The sequence below is a fragment of the Silurus meridionalis genome, chromosome 9 (assembly GCF_014805685.1).
Source record: "Silurus meridionalis isolate SWU-2019-XX chromosome 9, ASM1480568v1, whole genome shotgun sequence".
In the NCBI taxonomy this organism is placed as follows: domain Eukaryota; kingdom Metazoa; phylum Chordata; class Actinopteri; order Siluriformes; family Siluridae; genus Silurus; species Silurus meridionalis.
The window spans coordinates 22,009,757-22,032,399 of record NC_060892.1 but is presented as its reverse complement, the minus strand read 5'-3'; the positions used below and the strand labels follow the sequence as shown (position 1 = coordinate 22,032,399).

General features: G+C 36.2%; 1 protein-coding gene across 1 annotated transcript in view; it reads left to right on the top strand.

Moving 5' to 3' along the window:
• Window positions 1–21,797, top strand: part of prmt3 (protein arginine methyltransferase 3) — a 76,772-nt gene extending 54,975 nt beyond the window's left edge. Inside the window, exons 11-16 of the mRNA XM_046857661.1 lie at window positions 2,437–2,515; window positions 6,363–6,550; window positions 7,807–7,893; window positions 12,432–12,482; window positions 13,219–13,306; window positions 21,604–21,797. Of these exons, the coding sequence (XP_046713617.1) occupies window positions 2,437–2,515; window positions 6,363–6,550; window positions 7,807–7,893; window positions 12,432–12,482; window positions 13,219–13,306; window positions 21,604–21,713 (603 nt within the window). The 3' untranslated portion in view covers window positions 21,714–21,797. The remainder of the gene's footprint in view (window positions 1–2,436; window positions 2,516–6,362; window positions 6,551–7,806; window positions 7,894–12,431; window positions 12,483–13,218; window positions 13,307–21,603) is intronic.
• Window positions 21,798–22,643: the final 846 nt, after the last annotated feature.

The window sequence follows — 22,643 nt, the reverse complement described above, 5'->3', positions numbered from 1 at the left end:
CTCCATTATAAGTCAGGAACTAACTGTAATGACATGGTGTAATTTGTGTTTTTTATCTGAGGATTTATTTACCTAATTCTAAAACCCACTGAGGATCAAAAGATTTGTACGTTCTGATACGTAAAACCATATAATTCAAACAGAATGTACTTCTCTATTTCTCATCATACCAAAACTATTCTTTCATTCTATTGCATAATCAGACTTGATTATTCAGGGTTCAATTTATTAAGATGAGGAGTTTTTGAGACTTGAAAGCACATTGGAATATTGGCAGTGCATCTAGATTCTGCATATAATCAAGGATGAAATAAAAGAAATACATTAGCTATGCGCTACACTGTTACCTAAAATGTGTACCATTGAAGTGGTGCTTTGTAAAAGATTATGTTGGAAGAATTTCTCAAGTTTAAAAGCTGGATGGAGATGTAGCTTTATTCATGCACACGATGCCTTGAAATTAGCATTAACATGCTATAATGAGCGTGCCAGTCTGGCAGAGGAGCCATGTCAACTTGTTTACATGCAGAGCAGCACATGAGTGGGGTGTGTGTGTGTGTGTGTGTGTGTGTGTGTGTGTGTGTGTGTCTGTCTGTGTAAAGTTGATCTGAATCAATACTCTGTGTGATTATTGCGATCCACTTCACTGGCTCTGTATTTACCTCTCAGCAATGCCAGGTGGAGATCACACCTTGTTTTAGTAATTAATAATTAAACGAGTCTTCACTCAGGGCCTTCAGTACCTTGGGATGTGTCACTCCTCTGCTTTCTGGAATCTTCCTCCATCTCTCTCTCTCTCTCTCTCTCTCTCTCTCTCTCTCTCACACACACACACACACACACACACACACACACACACACACACACACACACACACACTGCGGAGGAAGCAGCCGTGTGTGAAATTGGGTTCTAAATTACACGGCGGTGAGTGTTAGCCATCAGTCCAACGCTGAGTGTGTTAAAAAGCGAACCAGAGAGAGGGAGCAAGGACACGTACACACACACACACACCACACCAAACACACAAGCCACAGACCTGAACAATTGGGAGTAAGATACACACATGTATATATAGTTTATAGAGGGTTACATTATTTGTTGTAAAGACGCACTGTAACAATGATGGACACGTGGATTTTAGAACAATAGTCCAGTGAAATGCAGAACACCTCTAACACGGTGTTGTTTTTTCTCTTTGAATACATTTAATGGAAAAATGTTGTTAATATATTTTCTGTGTAAAGCGAGTTAAGACTTATTTACGTAAATTTATTTTACTCATCCTTACACTGGCTGCCAATAATAATGGACCTGACTTAGTCCAAAGGTCATATTTGTTGAAATATAAGTGTTTCGAACTAAGGCACTATAGAGCTGTGAGTAGGAGAGGGGATTATTGTATAGAATTGTCCAACATTTATCTATTCATCAGTTCAGGACAAAGCCAGTGATTAAATCACTGTTTCAGCAGATATGGAGTAACAGGGAGAACATGGCGTCTGCTGAAGCTGAACTGGGGTCAGATAGGGGTCAGAGGGGGAGAAAGGACCCTGGGCAATCATGTATGTAGGGACATGGGTGATAATCTGGTGTGTGTAAATGTGTATGTATTCAAGTTGTGTTGATGGTGATCTCTAAAACATATGAATAATCTATTATATCATTAAATGTTTTAAGTATATTTGTTGCTGAAACACACATCACAGGACAAAATCTACACTGTTCTTTTGGTTTTCTAAAAACTGCTTGTATTTAACCATTTGAACCTTTTTGTTATGTACAAAGATATTTAAAAGACGTTAATACAGTAACTGGCAGGTCTATATCAAATATTTATTTGGTTTCCTGAGCATATGTACCCCTTGGTGAAGCTAAACAGGTTTTTAGGGTCCAAGACAATCCTGAAAATCCTCTAATAAATTGTCCTAACTCTGGTAAACTTTAATGCTGACTTGCCAAAAAGCAACTTGTTTAACTCTAAAGCATGATTGTTAATATAAGACAGTATAAAGCAGTTACATGCATATGGTATACAAATATATAAGCCTTAAACCATAATTTTTTATAAAGATGTTTGTAATAGCTGATTGGACGGTGTTTTCTTTTCGTTTCTTTCGTTTCCAGTTGTGGTTTTAAGGACTGTGTGCATTTGAACATTACATTTTGTTTTCTATTTGTTTATTTTCTTTTACCAAATGATGTATGTTATGAAGTTCCACATTGTGATACATAACAAAACCCTTTTACAGTGTCATTTATAAGGCTGTGGACCAGTTACTAGATCCAAGATCATTAGTGTTTGTAAATATTTGTAATATTGGCCATGTTTTTTTTTTAACTCTAATTTGGACTTGGGAAATGCTTTAAATGCCCATTATAACGTTATGGAGGAAGGGTGTTATAATTTTTAAATTGTTCTGTTTTTCGGTACAGGGCTACTTCCTCCTTTTTGAGTCAATGTTGGATTCAGTGATCTTCGCCAGGGATCGATACCTCACTGAGAGAGGTTCAGGTGAGTGGATTGTGTGGTTTGTGTGTATGCCTGTTAGAAGTGCAAATTTAGAACATAGCAGAAACTCTATCTAGCATTTTTAAGTGGACAGCAGAAAAAGAGTATGAGTTTGTATATTATTTGAGTTTTGGCAAAGAAAGCATTATGGAGGGAAAGACGGCTTTATGTGGTGTGATAAACAACATCTCACAATGATGCGGCAGTAAAGAGTGATTCACACTGTAAACTCAAGGTCATTAGGACAGGACCACAAAGCTAAAACACACACACACACACACACACACACACACACACACACACACACAGAGGAGCTGTAAAACACTGTTATTAGATATTAGACTGACAAAAGATGAGTTGTGCAAGGTCAGATACTGAAAAATGATTAGTGTGAAACCAATTTAGTGTCATTACATTTTCTTAAGAAGTTCAATTGGCGAATACGTAGTTAATCTTACAGACGTGTGCTACATTATATTTGGCTTTTTTTTTTTTTTTTGCAGCTGAAATTAAAACGCCATGCTGTACCACTACAATAATAGGGTCTACTGTAAGACGAATCAATTTCTTGATTATAGTAAATATTTTAATATAATAGATTTTGGGATGATTGTAAAATCAAATCTAATATTTTGTCAAATATTTTCTTTTTTTAGATGATTTATAAAATTTCATATGTCCATATATGGCAGCCAATCGATAAATATAAATATATTTATTATACATATTTACATTTTGTCCGATTGAAATGGCAAAATCTCACAGACTGGAGCATAACTTTTTTAATGACCGTATACATTGTGCTCCTTTCTTTTTATCCTTATTCTCAGTGAAATAAGTGAATAAGAAATAAGTATTCAGCTCCGATAGACACAATTTCTTCTTCTTTAACTTCCAGAGCATATATCCATTTAAAATGTATAATGTCCATAAAGTGAACACCACAAATTACTACTATGCAAAGCCAGTGTTGATTGTGACACGTTTGTAGGTTGTACATAGAAATTATTGTGATAGCAGGTTAATGGTTGTTGTTTTGTTGAAAAATCCATCCTCTCCCCAGATTCAGTATTTGATCAGTGAATTTAACTTTGCTTTGATTGTGTTTTAGAACATCACTCAATTCATGCTACTTCAGTAACATTTAATGCCTCATTATCTATTGCAAAAAAGCACACAACCCTTCATTCTCCAATTTTTCAGCTGAATTATTGCTAAAGACTATTTTGTTTCATCTGACCAGAGTGTATCGCTCCAAAGATTTCGAATCTCGTGCCACCAGTTTATCGCGGAATTGCATTTGCCACATAACTAATTTGTTTAGCTTATTTTTCCTGGTAAGGGAATTGTTTTTATGGAGTTTATTGGTAAAATAATGTAAATTATTAATAAAAATTTAATTATTAATTAGAAAAATGAAGTAAAATGTTAATACAGTAAAGTATACTTTATACATAAAATAGCATTTTTGGGGTGAGCTCTGTTTATCATGTTTTTTTGTACGTCGCAGGAACATAACCACCACGATAAACGGGGGATTACTGTATTATCAAACCAGTGGTGCTGGAGGGAATGTATATAGTTTTTACTATCACTCTGTAGCATTTTACATTTGAGTGTTGTTGAATTGTCAGATTCAGTATATGGCCCTGTGTGTATGAGTTTGAGAGAGAGAGTGCATGTGTTTGTGTGTGTGTGTGTGTGTGTGTGTGTGTGTGTGTGTGTGTGTGTGTGTGTGTGTGTTTGTGTGTGTGTGTGTGTGTGTGTGTGTGTGTGTGTGTGTGTGTGATTTGTGAGTGGCAGCAGAGTGGAGGTTCCACCGCCTGATCTTTACTGCTTCAGTGAGAATGGGGAGAATAAGAGACAGGGTCATTGCTCCTGATAGTGGACGAGCAGAGTGTTGAAAGGAGGAAGGGAGGGAGAGGGGGCTCCTCTATAAAAAAGTGGGGAAAAAACATTAGCTGTGAATGAATCAGATTTTTAATCAGACCAGACAGGATGTTTATCACATGACTACATGAAAGGACTATGATGATGCTATTTGTCTAAGTAGTGTACAGCTGTTTAATCAGCCTACACAATCATACCCTTGTAATCGTCTTTATTCTGTTTCCTGATAACCCTGTTGACAGTCTGTACACACACACTTGTGATTCCCTTTGCTAATGACAGTTTCTTTCTTTCCTTGGTCCCTGCACCGATTAGGTCTCAAACTTGCTTCATAGACTTTTTTCTCCTAAGCCTTTATCAGACTATGATGGGATCTTTTAATGTTTAATTTTAATGTTTGCACCTACGGCAATTACACATACAGTGTGTATACTAATACCAACTTAGTTATGTAGCACAATTAAAATCTGTCACGTCTATCCAGACTTTTATCAGCAGTCTTTTTTTAAATTAGAAATAAATGATATTTGGGTATTGAGAGTAAGAAAAACCTGAGACTTCTGATGGCATCAATGCAGCAACTTATACAGAAACAGGTTAAATAAGGATAGATGATGAGAAGGGTGAGTCTGGATGAAGATAGGGAGGGCTGGTGAGGAATAAATACACAAATTGAAAAAAGTATAAAAGCTTTACTCTTTTTTTCTCTTCTGTCTTTATTATAGCTCACCTTTATAGTATTAAACCCCTCTTTCTCCCATCTCATCTTTAACCTCCCCTCATCCTTCCTCGTGATGAAGGTACATTTCCCTGCACCTCTTCATGGTCGAGCGTGAGGTGATAAACGGGCTGTGAGCACTGGCTCGAGAAGGACAATAATGTCAAAGCTATGAATCTTGGAATACGGCCTCTTTCTCTTGCTCACTCACTTGCAGTGGGACGTCCCGTTACCCAATCAGCACTATCAGATCACTGCAGTTAGACCCCTGTGAAGTGGTGAGAGAGTAATAAGGGAGAGCTATGTTTGCATTGTGCGTATTATTCTGTAAATATTGTGCAGATAACACTGTAAAAGTGCTTCTCTGTCCTCTCCTGTCCTTTTTGAGAGACAATATCACATGCACAGGGACTTAACATTTTCTTGCCTTATTTCTTTTGATCCTCCTTAATAGTTTTATACATGTTCTATATTTACATATTATATATTTACAGACTTTATTTTGTCCTGTCTGGCTTCTAACTATTTTGGTATTAATTAATTATTGGATTTAAATGTATTTATTCATTAATCAGCACCAAATCTGCACATCATAACATTTTCATCAATATTGAGTGCATTCAATTTTTTTTTCCAACCATTTTGATAATGCATTAGAAACACATTGAATTCATTTTTTAATAATTATTTTTGAAATTCTTTCTCACTCAAGCCCATTGTTTTTTTGCTAGACAGCACTTGCAAATACCTTATGGTTACATTATGGTTATAAACTGGGTGTATATTGTTGTTTTGGGATCTGTGTAGATGGCTGAGAAAGAGCGAGACCTCAGCGTTCATTAGATGGCATTAGTAAATCTACCATTAGCATGTAGCATATGTAGCTTCCACAGCAGGAAGTAAGCTTAGCTTTAAGCGCTTTTTTTATGACCATAAAACGCATTAAAACTGATGAATGTACGGCGAGCATTTATGAGCAGTTAATTCAGATTTTCTCTTTGCCAGAAGCTGTTTTGGCTTCGGGCTGTTTACACAGAAGGATATACATATACACATATCTTCTCTGTGATTGTAAAGATTGTGAATATATTCTTTTTTTTGTGTGTGTGTGTCTGTGTGTGTGTGTCTGTATTTATATATTATTTATTTACTGTTTTTTTAATACAGTATATGTATTTTAATAAATGTAACGTTGTTTTTTTCTTGCTGTTTTCTTTGTTGTTTTCTCGTTCTTGTTCTCAGTTTATCCTGATCTATGTACCATTAGCTTAGCAGCAGTGAGCGATGCTGACAAGCACCATGATCATATTGCATTCTGGGATGATGTCTATGGCTTTAAGATGCCGTGTATGAAGAAAGCAGTGATTCCTGAAGCAGTGGTCGAGGTTTTGAAACCTGAAACTGTCATTTCAGAGTCGACTGTTATTCAGGTACAGTACATTCATTGTGGTTCAGCGGTCATATTCTTTATGTAATTACTATTCCCTTTGTCAAGCTTTAGAATGTTTATAAGTGCATCCTCATCAAAAACTCCTTAGATTAAAAAAAGGTTTACCATTAAACCCAGGTTATTTACTGAATAATAAGGTTATGCTTTTGGGTATTCTTACTAAATGCTAAAATATTGCCATTTTAAGTGTTTGAAGGAAAATCTGTAATTTAAATAACTGTAATTAACACATGGAATGAAATCTAAGATATGTTTTGTTTTGGTACTTTTATCAGTTATAAGTTTAAAATTCTTAATTGCTAAGTATTTTTATCATACATCATATATAAAAAATGATCACAAATTGCAAACATCTCTTAAAATACAAAACATTTGAAATTAAACAACTTTTCTTATGTTTTTCTAGCTTACCTGATCACTGTAATGAATGTGAAATGCAGAATGAAATGCTCAGTGGGTCAGAAGTTTTTACACATTTAACTGCTTTTTCTATGTGAAAATTAAGCCACAATCGAAGGTGGTATGGTGGGATTAGGCGCCGGTCGAAAAAGGGTCATTATTGCTAAATACATGCAGGAATCTGCACATACTGTAGGATTATTATTAGTATTATTACAAGGTGGTGTATCTGTTAAAGAGCAAAGTTACAGTAGCTTCCTTTAGGGTGATAATGATTTTTGTGTCTAGTTGTCTAAAGTGACTAGCATTCACAAGTGTATTAGTTTATCAGCAATACAATATTTTTTTAATCATATGAATATGGCTTTTAAAAAGCCAAACAGTGTATACACTGTTTGGCTTTTTATAAGCCATATTCATATGATAAAAAAAATATAAAGTTAATGCAAAGTGTCCCTAAACATTATTGGCTCTTTTTTCCATCCTGCTGATTTGTAAAAGTATTTAATGATGAAGTGTTAAATACAATTATTTTGATAGGAGTTCTAATAAGAAATATCTTATATGGTATTATGTTTATTATTTCACATAATGATTTTTAAAGGGGCCAATAATTTTGGAGGCAGCTTAAATTTGGTCAGATGCTGTACAACCTTTATTACAGGACAATAAACACACTTGTTCTTTTCTAGTTTTACATTTATTGTAACTATGGAGAACTAACATACATGTGCTTTACTGTGTGTGTGTGTGTGTGTGTGTGTGTGTGTGTGTGTGTGTGTGTGTGTGTGTGTGTGTGTGTGTGTGTGTGTGTGTGTGTGTGTGTGTGTTCAACAGACATTAGACTGTAATGCTGTCACACTCTCTGATCTGGAGTTTACTGCTGATTTTACCTTGAAGATAACAGCAAACACAAACTGCACTGTGAGTAACACACACACACACACACACACACACACACACACACACAATAATCATGGTTGTCAAGAGTGAAGATTAATTAGGGGAGAGGAGATGGATGAGGCCTTTGATTGGCTGAGATGGGTCAGGTGACACCTGAATGATTGATGGCCGATCTCAGTCCCACTCACTTTACCAGGTGAATGAGGTGTTTCTCTTCACAGTTACTTTATAAACTAAACTTTTGTGTGTGGGTGTGTGTTTGTGTGTGTGAAAGAGACAAAAAACTATGACACTACATTTTTGAGGACAAATTTGTCCTTTCGTTCCTACCCCAGTTCTGTCTTACAGGCACATTGCAAGCACACTGGTATCAGTTTTATAGATTAATCAATAGACTGTTATTATCTCTTTCCCTGCTTTTGGTCTTGTATACCAGATAAAATGGAGTTTGTTAACATCAGTTCAGTTTATGTTTTAGTCTGTCTGTCTTTTGAACTACAAATAACAAAAATATCTAAATTTGTATCTGGGTTTCCTACACAACCTATAAAAAAATGTAACATTGGATATATTAGGTTTTAAACAGATTTTTTTAGTGTGTGATACAATTAATTACATTTAATGGTATATTTAACAATACATTTACAAGCTTCATTGTACCAAGATAAAGAATGCAAAGAAAAGCATAGAATAGCAAAGAATGTAGAGAATCTTTACTATAAGGACATTATCATTAAATCAAAATGTTTTATCATTTAATATTCAGTTCTTTTTTACATTAAAAACAGAGGGTAAATTTGTTTAAAAAAGGTTGATTCCTTTATTTATACACTCAATGGCCAAAAGTATGTATACACCTGGCCTTCACAGTCCTCCGTGGGATTGAGGTCAGGGTTCTATGTAGGACACTCAAGATCTACAACTTCAACGCATAGAACTTTGTGAACAGGGGCATTGCCATGCTGGAAAGGTTTGTAAATCTACAGCTACTGTATACAGTTGTGTGCTTGGGAAATTGGAAATGTAGTGTATGTGCAGAACCTGTTTTTTGCACGTTTCTCTCTCTCTCTCTCTCTCTCTCTCTCTCTCTCTCTCTCTCTCTCTCTCTCTCACTCTCTCTTTCACACACACAATCTAGATCCTAGTGTATCCCATACACCTCGATCATATATGCATATTTTAACCTCCCACACACGCATATAATAACTTTTCATTCTGTAGGCTGTTTCCAACACGGCGAACTGATATTCAGCATAATTTTGGTACAATTTCAAGTAGCAATAAATGAGACTATAAAAAAATAATAAAATAAAATAAAAACCTCCCCTGATGATGGAGCTCGTGCTTTTATTCCTCAGCCGACACTCCATTCATCACATCAGTCTGCCTAACCTTGCATTAAATGAACAGCAGCGCAGACCGAAGACAAATAACGCTCGCCGTGCACCGGAGTGTCGGTCAGCGGGAAGCAGCGCCCTGCGTGTGCAAGAGAAGAGAAAACAGACATGACAGGGTGAAACGAATAGAACAAAGGGGAAAAAGAGGTGGAGGATGTCAAAAAATGACAAAAAAACGAGAAAAGAGAATGAGGTACAGAACAACAAAGGAAAAGAATCGCACAAATAAAGTCCAAAAAGGAGAAAGAATGAAAAGAGAAAGAGGATGGAAAGAAAACGAAAGTGGACAAAGATGGACAGAATATGAAGCATGGAGGAAATATGAAGGAGGAGGAGAAAATGAAGGATGGAGAGAGTATGAAGAAAAACAAAAGGCAAGACGAGAGGATAAGAAAGAAATGACAGAAACACAAGAGAATGCGTCGGGTGGGGGTGTTCCTGTGCGCGCACGGTGTAAATCGGACACTGTATTCGCATTGTCTTTATTATTTGGCGCAGAAACGTGTGCGCTCGTGCCAGCGCGTGTAAAGTCTTTTCCTCTCGAATTAAACCTTGTTTGTTCGTTACCAATGCGGCGGAACGTAACGGGAAGAGCCCGTGCGCGCGCGCGAGCTCTGTGTGCGCGCGCGCCAGAGAGAAAAGTGAGCGGTGTGGCCGAGCGTGACCGCTCTCACGCGCGAATAAAGCCCATCAAAAGCGCATTAGCCCCGTGCGCCCGCCCTCTCCTGCAGGCTCGCGCCGCATAATTGTATCTGGCTGCAGCACGCGCTGCTCCGCCACGATAGCGCCGGAAAAGAGCGAGATGATGAATTGCTCCCTGGTCGGCGTTATAGCCGTGATGATAATTATTAATTTTCCCTCCGCTTGTCGTGTTGCTCGCGGGCTGGGCACGACAGCGCGCGCTTACTGCTTATCCTGGACGCCTTGCCGCTTGTGAAGGCCGGACACTTCTGATTAGAATAAAAAAAAAACTCGCCTTGTGTTCTTTTTTCTTCTGTCCACCTTTTCTATTTCCTCTCGCGCTATTCTCAGGTTTCACAGTGCTGATTTGTTAAGTTGTAGAACCGCGCGACTGCGCGTGCTGAGTGAAATAATCATACAATTAAATAAATAAAAAGAACGGAACGCCTTGGTGACGTGGGAAATCATTTTCAACAAGCAATTGGAAATATTGTGATGTTTTATGTATGAATTATTTTCCGAAATTAGCGTTAATTTATGGCACATTTAATATTTATAATAATAATAATAATAATTTAATAGTTTATAATAATCTACATACGTTTTTGTAGTAAAAGTATAGAATTATTTAAAAGAAAAATAAGGGGATATATGTCAGTATATAACCTTAATCAGCAGTTCCCTGGAAATCATTAAATTGTTCGCAAAAGCTGGCAAAATAAAATCCTAATTTTCACCTGAAAGGTAAAAGCTCGTTCAAAGATGTGAAAATGAGGGAAAAAATATTCTAATGTAAGATTCATCTTGATAATTCTTCATCTTGATTAGTATTGTAGCTGGCAGGTTATACTCTATTTAATGTCGTTCTCTCTGACATGAGGAAACGTATATAACATAAGCGTATATGATGTATTGAATACCGCCATGTATGTTTGGACTGTTATTATGTAACATAAAATGCCCATCTGTATCTGTATCTAGTTCACAATCTGTATGTATGTGAACTAGATCTCTTGTAATAATGTTCTCTAATGTTCTTGGACAGTTACAAATCATTACATTCATACTGGTACTTGATCATGGACTTGTGGTATAAAAGATGCCAGAAAAGGCTGTGTGTGTAAATATCATGAGAGAATTATATTCAATTTGTAAAGATTGATCAAATGTTTGACCCCAATTATTATCTTGCCAAAAAATAACCGAATTTCTCACATTTTTAGTGTTTTAAGTGTACAAATGTAATATTGAAAGTAAACAGTGGTGTTTTAGATCGACATTTCATCCTGACAATATCCACATCTACAAGTGTTTTTGTGTATATTGGTTTAATTCAGAAGCACATGGATTTTGGAAACAATAAAACATGATGGAGTGCCCATAAACTATTATGTCCTTATGTCCTCACAGTGTCATAATTATACAAGTGTGTGTGTGTGTGTGTGTGTGTGTGTGTGTGTGTGTGTGTGTGTGTGTGGTTGGGGGGTATATGATTGTGTATGCCTCTTGGGACAGTTTAGCTGAAATGGATCATATTGTTACTGCTGTTTCAACTGGGAATTCATTTCCTCAAAATGTTGCAATTACAAGGACTCAAAAGAGCATGTGTGTTTGTGTGATGAAATGTACAGCCTCCAGCAAAGACTACTGGGACACCTGAGCTAAAGCAGGTCATAATTTCATCATGGGACGGCAACTTTGTATTTTCCCGCACATGAAAATTGCACACAGAAGCAAAAATGTATTGAACAGAAAAAAATTGCAATATACAAGCAAATATATTTTTTTCCCTTTCTTTGTCATTATGTGTTAGTCATGTGTTTTTGCATACATATTGTATGTATTGTGTTTGTGTTTATTGGCGAGTGAACACATGCAGCCATTATCTCTGTTAATCGTATTCATCTTACAATTTTGTATTCATCTTACAAAAGAGGTGTAAATATTATATTCATTTAAATTTACATTCTGGAGCAGTAGAATGAAGGCACACATTGCCCCTCTCCTGTGAGAAAAGATTGACTGTATCAATCTCTCTTTCTCTCTCACACACACACACACACACACACACAGAGAGAGAGAGAGAGAGAGAATGGCAGTGAAGCAGAACTAATAGCTTTTAATCCTGACACAGCTGACAACACCACACACACATGCACACACAAAGAACACAATCAATGAGACACAGAGCAGGAAGGGAAGAAAAGGTGATGAGATGAGTGGGTTAATTGTATGTATATTGAAGACAGGAATTAATCCAAATGAAAGTTTTGCTCCTTAGTAAGGTTAAGAATTTTATAACCAGTCAACCTTAGAATGCTTTAGTGTATATTGTTTTAAATTTTATTTAAAATTTTTTTTTTTTTATGTTAATGCTTTGCTTTTACATTAACGTTAATCTCTCTGTCTCTGTCTCTCTCTCTCTCTCTCTCTCTCTCTCTCTCTCTCTCTCTCTCTGACTCTCTCTCTCTCTCTCTCTAGGCTGTTGTGGGCTATTTTGATATTTTTTTTGACCGTGACTGCACGAACAAGGTGAGTTTGCTTCAACAGCAAACCAATTACAATTACACTCTCATGCCTTGCCTGTCACACCCGAGGTGTTTGTTTCACACACTCAGCATTTGTTGTCCTCCATCAGCCAAACAGAACAGAAATACATGAGAGACGAAGCATTCGCAGCACTTTTATGTTAGATTATTTAATAAGTGTAATGTTCATTCCAACAATGATTACTCATATAAAGACAGAGAGGCATTTAGATCTTAAATTTTTTTTGTTTAAACTGTGAGTAATAACACTCTGGCCCATGGTATTCAAAATAAGCCGTATTGTGGTGATGTGATATACACCCTGAAGTGAATTATTTTCATATAACAGCATGATCCAGAGGGGTGTTATTATACTCCAGCAATTATTATACGTTATTATACTCCAGCAATTTGCCAACAGTTATGAATTTTTATGACAATGTAGGAACATCACGATTATACAGTTTCTTTCTTTTCATAACAGCCCATTGCAAGTTTATGCAAATGAGCTGATAACAAATTAGTACGAGGGCATTAATACAAATCCTTTGTTTATGTCACAGTTCCAAACACTCTCAGAGCTGCTGTCATAGAGGACCACTCTGTGGCATAATTGATTTTACCAGAACTGAAACTTTTTTACTCAATATTAATATCAGAGATAGTTTTATATCAGAAGACTGCCTAGAAGTTTTGATAAAAAATCAACTGTTTTAATCTAGTATTATCTCTATTTCTAGGTAATGTTCTCCACATCTCCTAACTGCACTAAGACTCATTGGAAGCAGACAGTCTTCTTTCTGGAAAATCCCATACCTGTCCAGTCAGGTTTGTAAAACACAATCAATTAATTATTTTGTTCAATGATTTGTAACTGTTTTACAGAAACACCAAGTCATACGGCAATGCACTGCATGGATGAATGTATAACAAAAATTGGTGTAAAGAAGGATTTTAAGAAAGAAAGGTGCTCCTTGTAACATATACATACAATTTACATACTTTATAAAGTGCTGTAAAAAAAAATAAATAAATAAAAATTATCTGTGATTGCTAAAGATGGTAAATTAAACTTTAAACCGCTAGCAGTATGCAGTGGGAAAAAAGTTTTAAAAGAGTAAAGTGTTTGGAAGTGGTGCATGATTCTAATGACCCCCTTCGCAATGAGGTGATGGAGCGTTGGGAAAGTTTATTATGATTATCTATGTACCACAAATGAGAATGTTCTTTTGCACTGACTTGAAAATGAACATTGACTAATATAATAGCAAAACCTAACATAGGCCTTACACCAGTTTCCCCCCTACACAGATTATACATCCATTTCATTTGTATTGATGGTCACTCATATGCATTTTAATCTAGTTCAACTTTTTTTTTTCATTTTGATTATAAACTTAAGAATATGAAACAGAGTAATAAAAGCTGTAAAATAACATGAAGTAGCAGGTAAAGCTTGGATGCTGGTGTTTGGTGATATTTATAATAAGATCAGTTGCCAACTACCAATGTTAAATTTACATAAAACCATACCATTTCTCACACACAATTCCCTACCACACATGGACCTCCTTTCCTGTGTCCATTTGTGATAGGGAAATGATGTCCCACACCTTCTATGCTTTGTAATGAGATATGCTAGTACTTCTTTGAGATTCTGGTCCATGCTGACACTATTGTATCATGCAGTTCCTGCAGATTTGTCAGGTGCACGTTCATGCCGTGAATCTTCCATTATACCGCTTCCCAAAGGTGATCTTTTGGATTCAGATCTGGTGGCTGGAAAGACCTTTAAAAAACATAGTCATGTTCACAAAGCCAATTTTAGCTTTTTCTTTGTTACATGTTACATTATCATGCTGGAGGTATACACTGGAATATGGTAATTATTCATTGATATCATGAAGAGATGCACATGGTCAGCAAAAATATTGAAATGGGAATTTAAATACCAAATTGTGCCAAACCATTACACCATCTCCATGAAACTGAACTATTGACACAAGGGAGGTCCATTGCATGGTATTCATGTTTTTTGTTTTTTTAAAAGCATTTATATGGTGGCTTAGTGTTATTTTGATTTCATGCTTAATGTTTTTTTTTTATTAGCTTTGCATCTTACTAACCTTTTTACTAGCTAGCATGACATATTGCTATATATTTCTTAGTTCCTTTGCTCAATTAACTGTGTATTCCTGTCTTGTTCATAATGGCATTTATTTTACTTATAGCTTAGTGTATTACTATTTAGTTTTTTAGTGAATCACATTAGGAGGATTAATCATGGTAAAGGGGAAGTTTGTGTACTTGTGTGTGCATGTTCCCCCAGCCAACTGTCCCGACTGATGATAAGTCTGTCTTATCGTAATAGGAATCGGGAAAATGTCATCTGATGTGCCGATGGATGACGCTCCGCTCTGAGATTATAAACGACATTTGGTCTGCGATAAAAACTTGGTTGGTTCGTCCATATTTATTTTGACTCTGCTGATAATGGTGCTGGATAAACGGGTTATGTGTTGTTGTTGTTGGACATTGCTGCAGATTTTAGCACAATAGATAAAGGAGTCAAGTGTCATGAATGCGGTATTACCTTGTCTGCTGCTTTAGGAGTGATATAAATAATGATATAAAATGCATAATTTGTCTTCTTGCCTCAGTAATGATTAATATAAATGTATATACAATGCAAGATAGAGATAGAAGTGTAAACATTCTTGTATCAGATGATGTTTGATAAGTGTATTGAACAGTAGCTTCCTTTTGTAGCAGTAGCTGTCCTTTATTGGCAATCAGGATGATCATGGGATGAAGAAGTGATTTCTAAAATGTTAATGAACAAACATCATGTTTCACAAACAAAATGTTAAATAGAATATGTAACCAGCATGGGAACTGGTTAGGTTTTGTATAATACAGGTGAGATATCTGAATTAGTTTTTCTTTAGGTCGGTAGCAACCTCCCTGTATGATTATTATTAAGGTATATGGTGCATTCGAATTAGTAACAACAAAGGCTAGTGGGAACAAAGATGCCCTCATCAATGCCCATAATATCAGTTATACAGTTTTTGGCTGCATATATGGCTGTTTGGAAAGAAATGGCTGATGCTGACCGAGTGCAATAAACTCAACACTTAAATGAAACTTATCTGACACATGCTTTTATAAAGTATTGTTCTGCACTGCTTGCTGAAGTGAACCTTAGTTTGAACCATTATAACCCAACTAGCTAAAGAACACCTTCTGACATGCTGTGACAAAGATGGCTATGATTGTCTCATGTATCTTTGATTGATTAGGGAGGAAGCGTATGTCCCAAACCCCCCAAGAGAGAGCAAAATATATTGTCAACAGCATTTCCAAAAAATCTCTTACATTGTCAGATTTTATTAGATAGCAAGAAAGGATGCTAGCATGGTAACCTAAGAAAATACAGAATACAATTTTAATCTGTAATTTTAAAAAAGATCAGTTCACATTAACTGTTTGATTGTATAACTTGACTGCAAAGCAATAACCACTTTTTAGTTGAGCACATGTTTGTGCCTTTCAAACATAAGTGTTTATACATATTTATGTTTATACATAAAAAGAACTATGTTTAAAAGTTTTTCTGCATTCTATATTCAGCAAAAGAGTATATGCTAAAATTGTCTTTGTACTTTGTATTTTCTGTTTACAGCAATAGGTTGTAAAATCCAGAAGTCTTGTCAGTGAATGTAGGGAGAAGGCTGAAAGTGAAGGTTGAAGAAAAAAGTACTTATTTGTGTGCTCAATCACTAATTCCTTGGTTAACTCCAGTCCAGTAGCGCTAGTGTCCCCTTGTCTCCCATCTCACACTGTTTACACACTGATGAGATTTTAACAGCACAGGCATTCTTACAGCTTTCACTAGGACAAACAAACACACACACACACACACACACACACACACACACACACACACACACACACACACACACAATTATTCCCATGTGAACACACTTTCAAGAATGGCAAATTTCTCAAAGTCGGCCCAAAGGCGTCTCATATCTTGCAGTGCCAGGTGTCCTAAAACTGTCCCTTTACCTTAAAAACCATTGTTTGCTTTACTAAAGGATGTGACATTTCTGGGTTTTTTCCATTGTTAACGGCATTCATGTCGCATCTGATGCCAATCCATTGTCAAACATTTTAGTTTGACACATAGATAACGCTATAATATTCTCACAACATTAAAAACAAAAAGAGTTGCATTGGTGCACAGTATGCATAGTGATCAGAATTTAATATTGTGTATAACGAATCCTTGATCGTTACCAGGGTTCCACTGGGTGTCACTGGCTTAAAGGAACAGTCTGTATTAAAAATCCTGAACCAATTGTCGAGATAATCAGCCTCTTGTTTCAGTGAAGAGAGAACACTTTATGCATTGCTTTCTTGCTAATGTGTACATCAGTGACTAACTTCACAGGCTATAAGAAGCTTGTGTGTTGAGTAAGTGTAACTGTACCAGGTGCATGTTGTGCAGAGTGTGAAAGGGGCCATAATGGCTAATAACCTAATATTGATTGAGTGCACTCCTTTACGGTCTGTTCTAGTCCCTACTGCTTTGACCCAATAAGATCATACTGTTAGTGAAGAATGACTCCTGTTAGAGAAGTAAATTTCAGAGCACTAATGAGAAAGGAGGCAACGTTATTTAATTTATTTAACAGAGGCTGACAAACATCCTGCGAGAAAACCCCGGCGGAAACGCCTTACTCTTGAAGCTCTATCAATTAAATCACCTTCATTTGTCATGCTTTAGTTTATTTGCATGGATCATTACAACTAGAAAAGTTTCTCCTGAAGTAACCCAGACACCTATTTGGCTAGAAGAACTTCCTGTGATGCTCAGGATAGATTTCCAGAAGTGGTTGCAGGACCTATTCATTTTTACAAATCATCAAGTAAAATAATAATAATAATAATAATAATAATCTCATTGCATTTTCCATAGTTGAATGTTTATATGAAGATATCACTATTTTAGGCTGTTATCACTTTTATTTGTGCAGCCAAGAACACACCACACTGCACCTCATTTAACAACCACACACACTATACATTACATTTCCAGCTTCAGTGCTCTCATAGGCGGCATTAATAAATCCATGCATTAAGTTACACTCTTTAAGAGACTACAGATGCACAAGCTGGTGGCTCAACTGAAATCAGTAATTAATTATAAGCACAGCATGGAAACTCCTTAGAGTTTAATGATAAAAAAAAAATCCTAGCTTACTGATAGATGGCGGCTGCAATGTCTACAGCAGAATCTGGGAGGTTATAACACCAAGTTTCGCTGAAGCCTCTAACGGATTTGAGCTGCCATGCTCCACCGATCGGACACTAATCTATCTGAGTGGGATTTTGCATGCAGACATGTTCACACTTCTCCACCATATGCAAAAGCAATACCAAAGAGTATTTGGTATCATCAGAGTTCCATCTTACTTCTTTTGTAATTCAAATACTTCCTATGTTGTTTGAGTAAGTTGAACTTGGTTGAAAGGACTGTGAAAAAGGATGATGAAATGGATGAAGGGATTTAAAAAATGATTTGGGGATAAGGGATGGTTGTTCATAAATCAAGGTAATAAAAACTAAAAAAATATTTTTTTTTGTTAAAAAGAAATTATAGTTTGTGTAAATCTCTTTGATGATCAGTAATGTACAAAAAAATACTTAATTTATCATTATAAATCTGTAATATTGATGCCTTTTATATTGATGGCAGGTCAGACAAAAATAGGGGAGTGTAATAGCATATTGTACTATACAGTGTACATAATTCTCTGGTGTAGGGAATAAAGAGTAAGGTGGCATTTAGGACACAGTTGAGAAAAAAAAGCATAGAATACAAAACGCAGCTGACAGCTTTCAGGGTTCTTCCACTATAATGCAGCCTATTTTAACATGTAATGAATAAAGGGTTACATTTATGCTTTGACTGCTGGAAGTGTGTGTGTGTGTGTGTGTGTGTGCTTATGTAAAAAACAGAAATGTTTTATAGCTCTTCGTTTCTCATTATGGCCTCTGTCGCTCTTGGTTGGTTTTTCATGTGTTTAATGCAAATAACGTCATGATGGACGACTCCTTTTCCAACCCCTGTTCAATTCCATGCATGGGCAACGTCCAGCTCACGGAAAGCCTTAAGATCCTCCGGAATTACTCTGTTTAATGAGATTTTGCTTATGGGAGAAAGTTTCATTTTGGGAAATATGTTATGGGCAACACTATGGGAATGACCATGCTATGGCGATGAAAAATAATCATCCTCATCCTCTGATGGTAGATATGTGCTTTTGTAATAGTAAAACACACACACACACACACACACACACACACACACACACACACATATATATATATATATATATATATATATATATATATATGTGTGGTTTTTTTACTTTTCAATATTCATAGGAAACAGTATTTGGAGCTAATTAAATTGGATATTACAAATGGCAGTTGTTTAATAATGTTCTAAAAAAGAATAGTTAAGATTTCAATTAATAACTTAAGTACTACTGTAGCATTATGGAAACATATTTTTGGTAGGTAATACGGGAACATTTCACTAAACCTTCCGTTTTTGAGACGCTCTGTCCCAGTCATGTAACCGTCACAATTTGACCCGATGTCACTCTGATCCTTGCACTTTCCCATTTCTTCTCATCAACTTTGAGAAATGACTATTTTGCCTAATATATCTCACCCTTGACAGGTGCCATTGTAACAAGATAATCCATGCTATTCACCTGTCAGTAGGTTTTATGTTATGGTTGATTGGTGTGTGTGTGTGTGTGTGTTTATGGTGTTTAAATATATATATCAGAATCAGGTTTACTGGCCAAATGTGTTGACACACAAGGAATTTGGTTCCAGCTGTTAGTGACTCTCAAATGTACAAACATAAACATTGTGCATTTAGCTTGGACTATACAAGATAAAACAGACAAGACACAACAGACTATACAAGACAATACAGACAATGTGAGACAATATAGACAGTACGAGTATTTGATAGGAATACAGATTATGTGACAGATCAGTAATGTACGTGAAGTGTGAGAGTGTATGATAGTGCACATGACAGTATTGTGCATCAGGTACAAAAAGAGTTACTTTAGAACTTTGTACAGTATACAGCAGCAATAGTGTGTGTAAAATATATGGATAATGTGATGACAGTTCTGATAATGCAGTACTTATAGATATGAAGCAGGGAATATAATTACGGTGATCTCCCCAGACCTGCCCAGACCATGCTGCAGAAAAACACCCCCAACACCATGATCCTCACACCAACGTTTCACTGTTGGGTGGATTTTGGGCAGGCGATGAGCGATGCCTGATTTTCTCTAGTGATAACGTTTAAAACTGAGGCCAAACAATCAATCTTATGGAAAGTTGTAGCTCAGTGGTTAAGGCATTGGACTCTCAATCGGAAGGTCAAAGGTTCAAATCGCACCACCTCCACAAAGCTGCTACTGCTGGGCCCTTGAGCAAGGCCCTAAATCCTCTGCTCAGTTGTAAGCCGCTCTGGAAATGGGCATCTGCTAAATGCCATAAATGTAAATTTATATAGTTTCATCAGACCAGAGACTCTATATTCAGCTTTAAATTTTTTTTTTTCATTTACAAAAGAAAGCAGTGTTTACACTTAAAAAGGGCTTAAAGCAAACGTCTGAACATGTCAGCGTTAAACAACATTCAAGCAGTTTTTAAAGCAGATAATTGAATGATTACACTGCATTTGCAGTATATTATGGCTTTTAACATTATACATTTGGAAAATGCAAAGCTGTAAAGAGATACTGAACACAAACATGTGCTTTAATGATAATTACTGTGCTCTCTCGCTTTTTCTTTACTCTAACCCCAATGCCTGTCTTCAACGCTTCTTCTTTAACAACACTGAAAAAAGAGGGAAGGATTTTTTTTTCTTGCTTGTTTGCTAAACAAGTAAACATTCATTTACCCCCAACAGTGGTACATGAACTTAATCAGTGATTCAATACATTCAACAATGTATTCTCTCTCTCTCTCTCTCTCTCTCTCTCTCTCTCTCGCGCTCTATGATTTGTGAAGCGGCTCCTCCTCCTCCATCTGGAGCCGAAAGGCATGTCAGTGATCCTTAGCCAGAAATCATTTTTTAACATTCTTCTGGCTTCATGAGTTGCATGTTTGATAATTGCATTGATGCTGTTTTGTATGTAACATTTGCTGGTGCTAATCACATGGTTGTAATTTACATTGTGGGGTTTTACTATACTTCTGAATGCAGTAATGGATACATTTGTTTTCAGGATCAGTCAGGGACAGCAGTCTGCAAATGCTATAACAAAATACTTAATATCTAGCCATTACAATGATTAGATCAGTGCATTTTTTCATTTGTTGTTCTCCCCCTTTTTAAATCATGAGCCATGGACTCCAGGTGTGCTCTGGTTTCAGACAGCAGGACATTAGCAGCAGGTCCTTTAGGTCCTGTAAGTTGTGAGATGGGGCTTGTTTGTCAAAGACTTTTGTTTGCGAAGCCTGAAAAATCTGGAGGCTTAGTCAACACCATGAAGCTGCATCGAGCCCACGGCCGTCCATATGATGTAAAAGAAAACGTTTTTCATCAAAACAGACCAACTTGTTTCGTTGTTTTTTTTTTTTTTTAATGTATGCTACAGTAGCTCTTCTGTGAAACCAGACCTCATTACTTTTTTTTTATCTTTAGTTAGTATATATATAAAAACAAAATTACATATAAAATTACATATAAAACATATAAAAACTTTATAAAAACATATACAAAATTACATATAAAAACTAAATTACAGTATTCTACATTCACAGGGTGACTTCGTAGTTATTAGGTACAAAAACTTGAGTTAAGTTTGTAGTCCTTGGTGTTCTAATTCAAGACTTATTGACCAGTTTATGTAAACATTTAGTTTACATGGTTAAGTATTGTTGGTTGTTTCTTTTTTTTTTATCTGCTAAACAGAATTCACTGTTGTAGATCTACATTTAGAGAAGATAAATACCTTCATTTAATTAATTCTCTCTCTTTCTTTTTCTTTGCATTTTTCCTTTTTCAGGTGATGAACTGCCTGGGCGAATAACAGTCTGTAAAAACAGGAAGGACCCACGAGCGTTAATTGTTACGCTAAACATTGCTGATTTGAAGCAGACATACTGTGTGCAGTAAAACTCGACCACTGGTTGTTTTCATCATGGGGCCATACAGCTTTTGTAGAATTGTTTTATTCTATAATAAAACTCTGGGAAAGAACTTGGATGAAGTGGTGTATTATTTAAATTTTAGTGTGCTTTTTTTCTCTCAAGCCTAAATTACTTGGTTCTCTCAGTTAGAGCACAAGCTATTCAGACCACTTTTCCTGAAACATTATAATATAATACAGTATAATATATGAATGCCCAATTGTCTTTAGGCCATTTTTCTCCATCTGTTTAAAATTCAGCTGCTGCACTATGAAGTGCTGATGTGAGATTTATACTTCACTAATCAGCACTGCTGATGCTAAAACTTATCATCAAACCACATCATACATAAAAAATTCTACAACGATAAACAATAACTGGGTAAATTGTTTTTTACACAAAAGTCTCAACTGTCTTTTTTTTTTAAAGGGCTGGGAAAATCATATTCCAAAATTTGATGCTATTTGTATATTATGCCTATTTGGTATCAGTTCAGTGGTTAAGGCTCAGGGTTACTTATTGGAAGCTCTGGAGTTCAAGCTCCAAATTCCAAGCTGCCATTGTTGGGCCCTTGAGTAGTGCTCCAGTGGTGCTGACTGACTTTTTCCTCCATTGTCAACTATTCAGTTGGGGCAGACTTTAATGGGCATGTAGGTGAAGGGAACAGAGGTGATGAGGAGGTGATGGGTAGGTATGGTTTTAAGGAGAGGAATGTGGAATGGCAAATGGTGGTAGATTTTGCTAAAAGGATGGAAATGGCAGTGGTGAACACTTATTTTAAGAAGAAGGAGGATCATAGGGTGACGTATAAGAGTGGAGAAATGTGCACACAGGTGGACTATGTGCTATGCAGGAGATGCAACCTGAAGGAGATTGGAGACTGTAAGGTGTTGGCAGGGGACAGTGTAGCTAGACA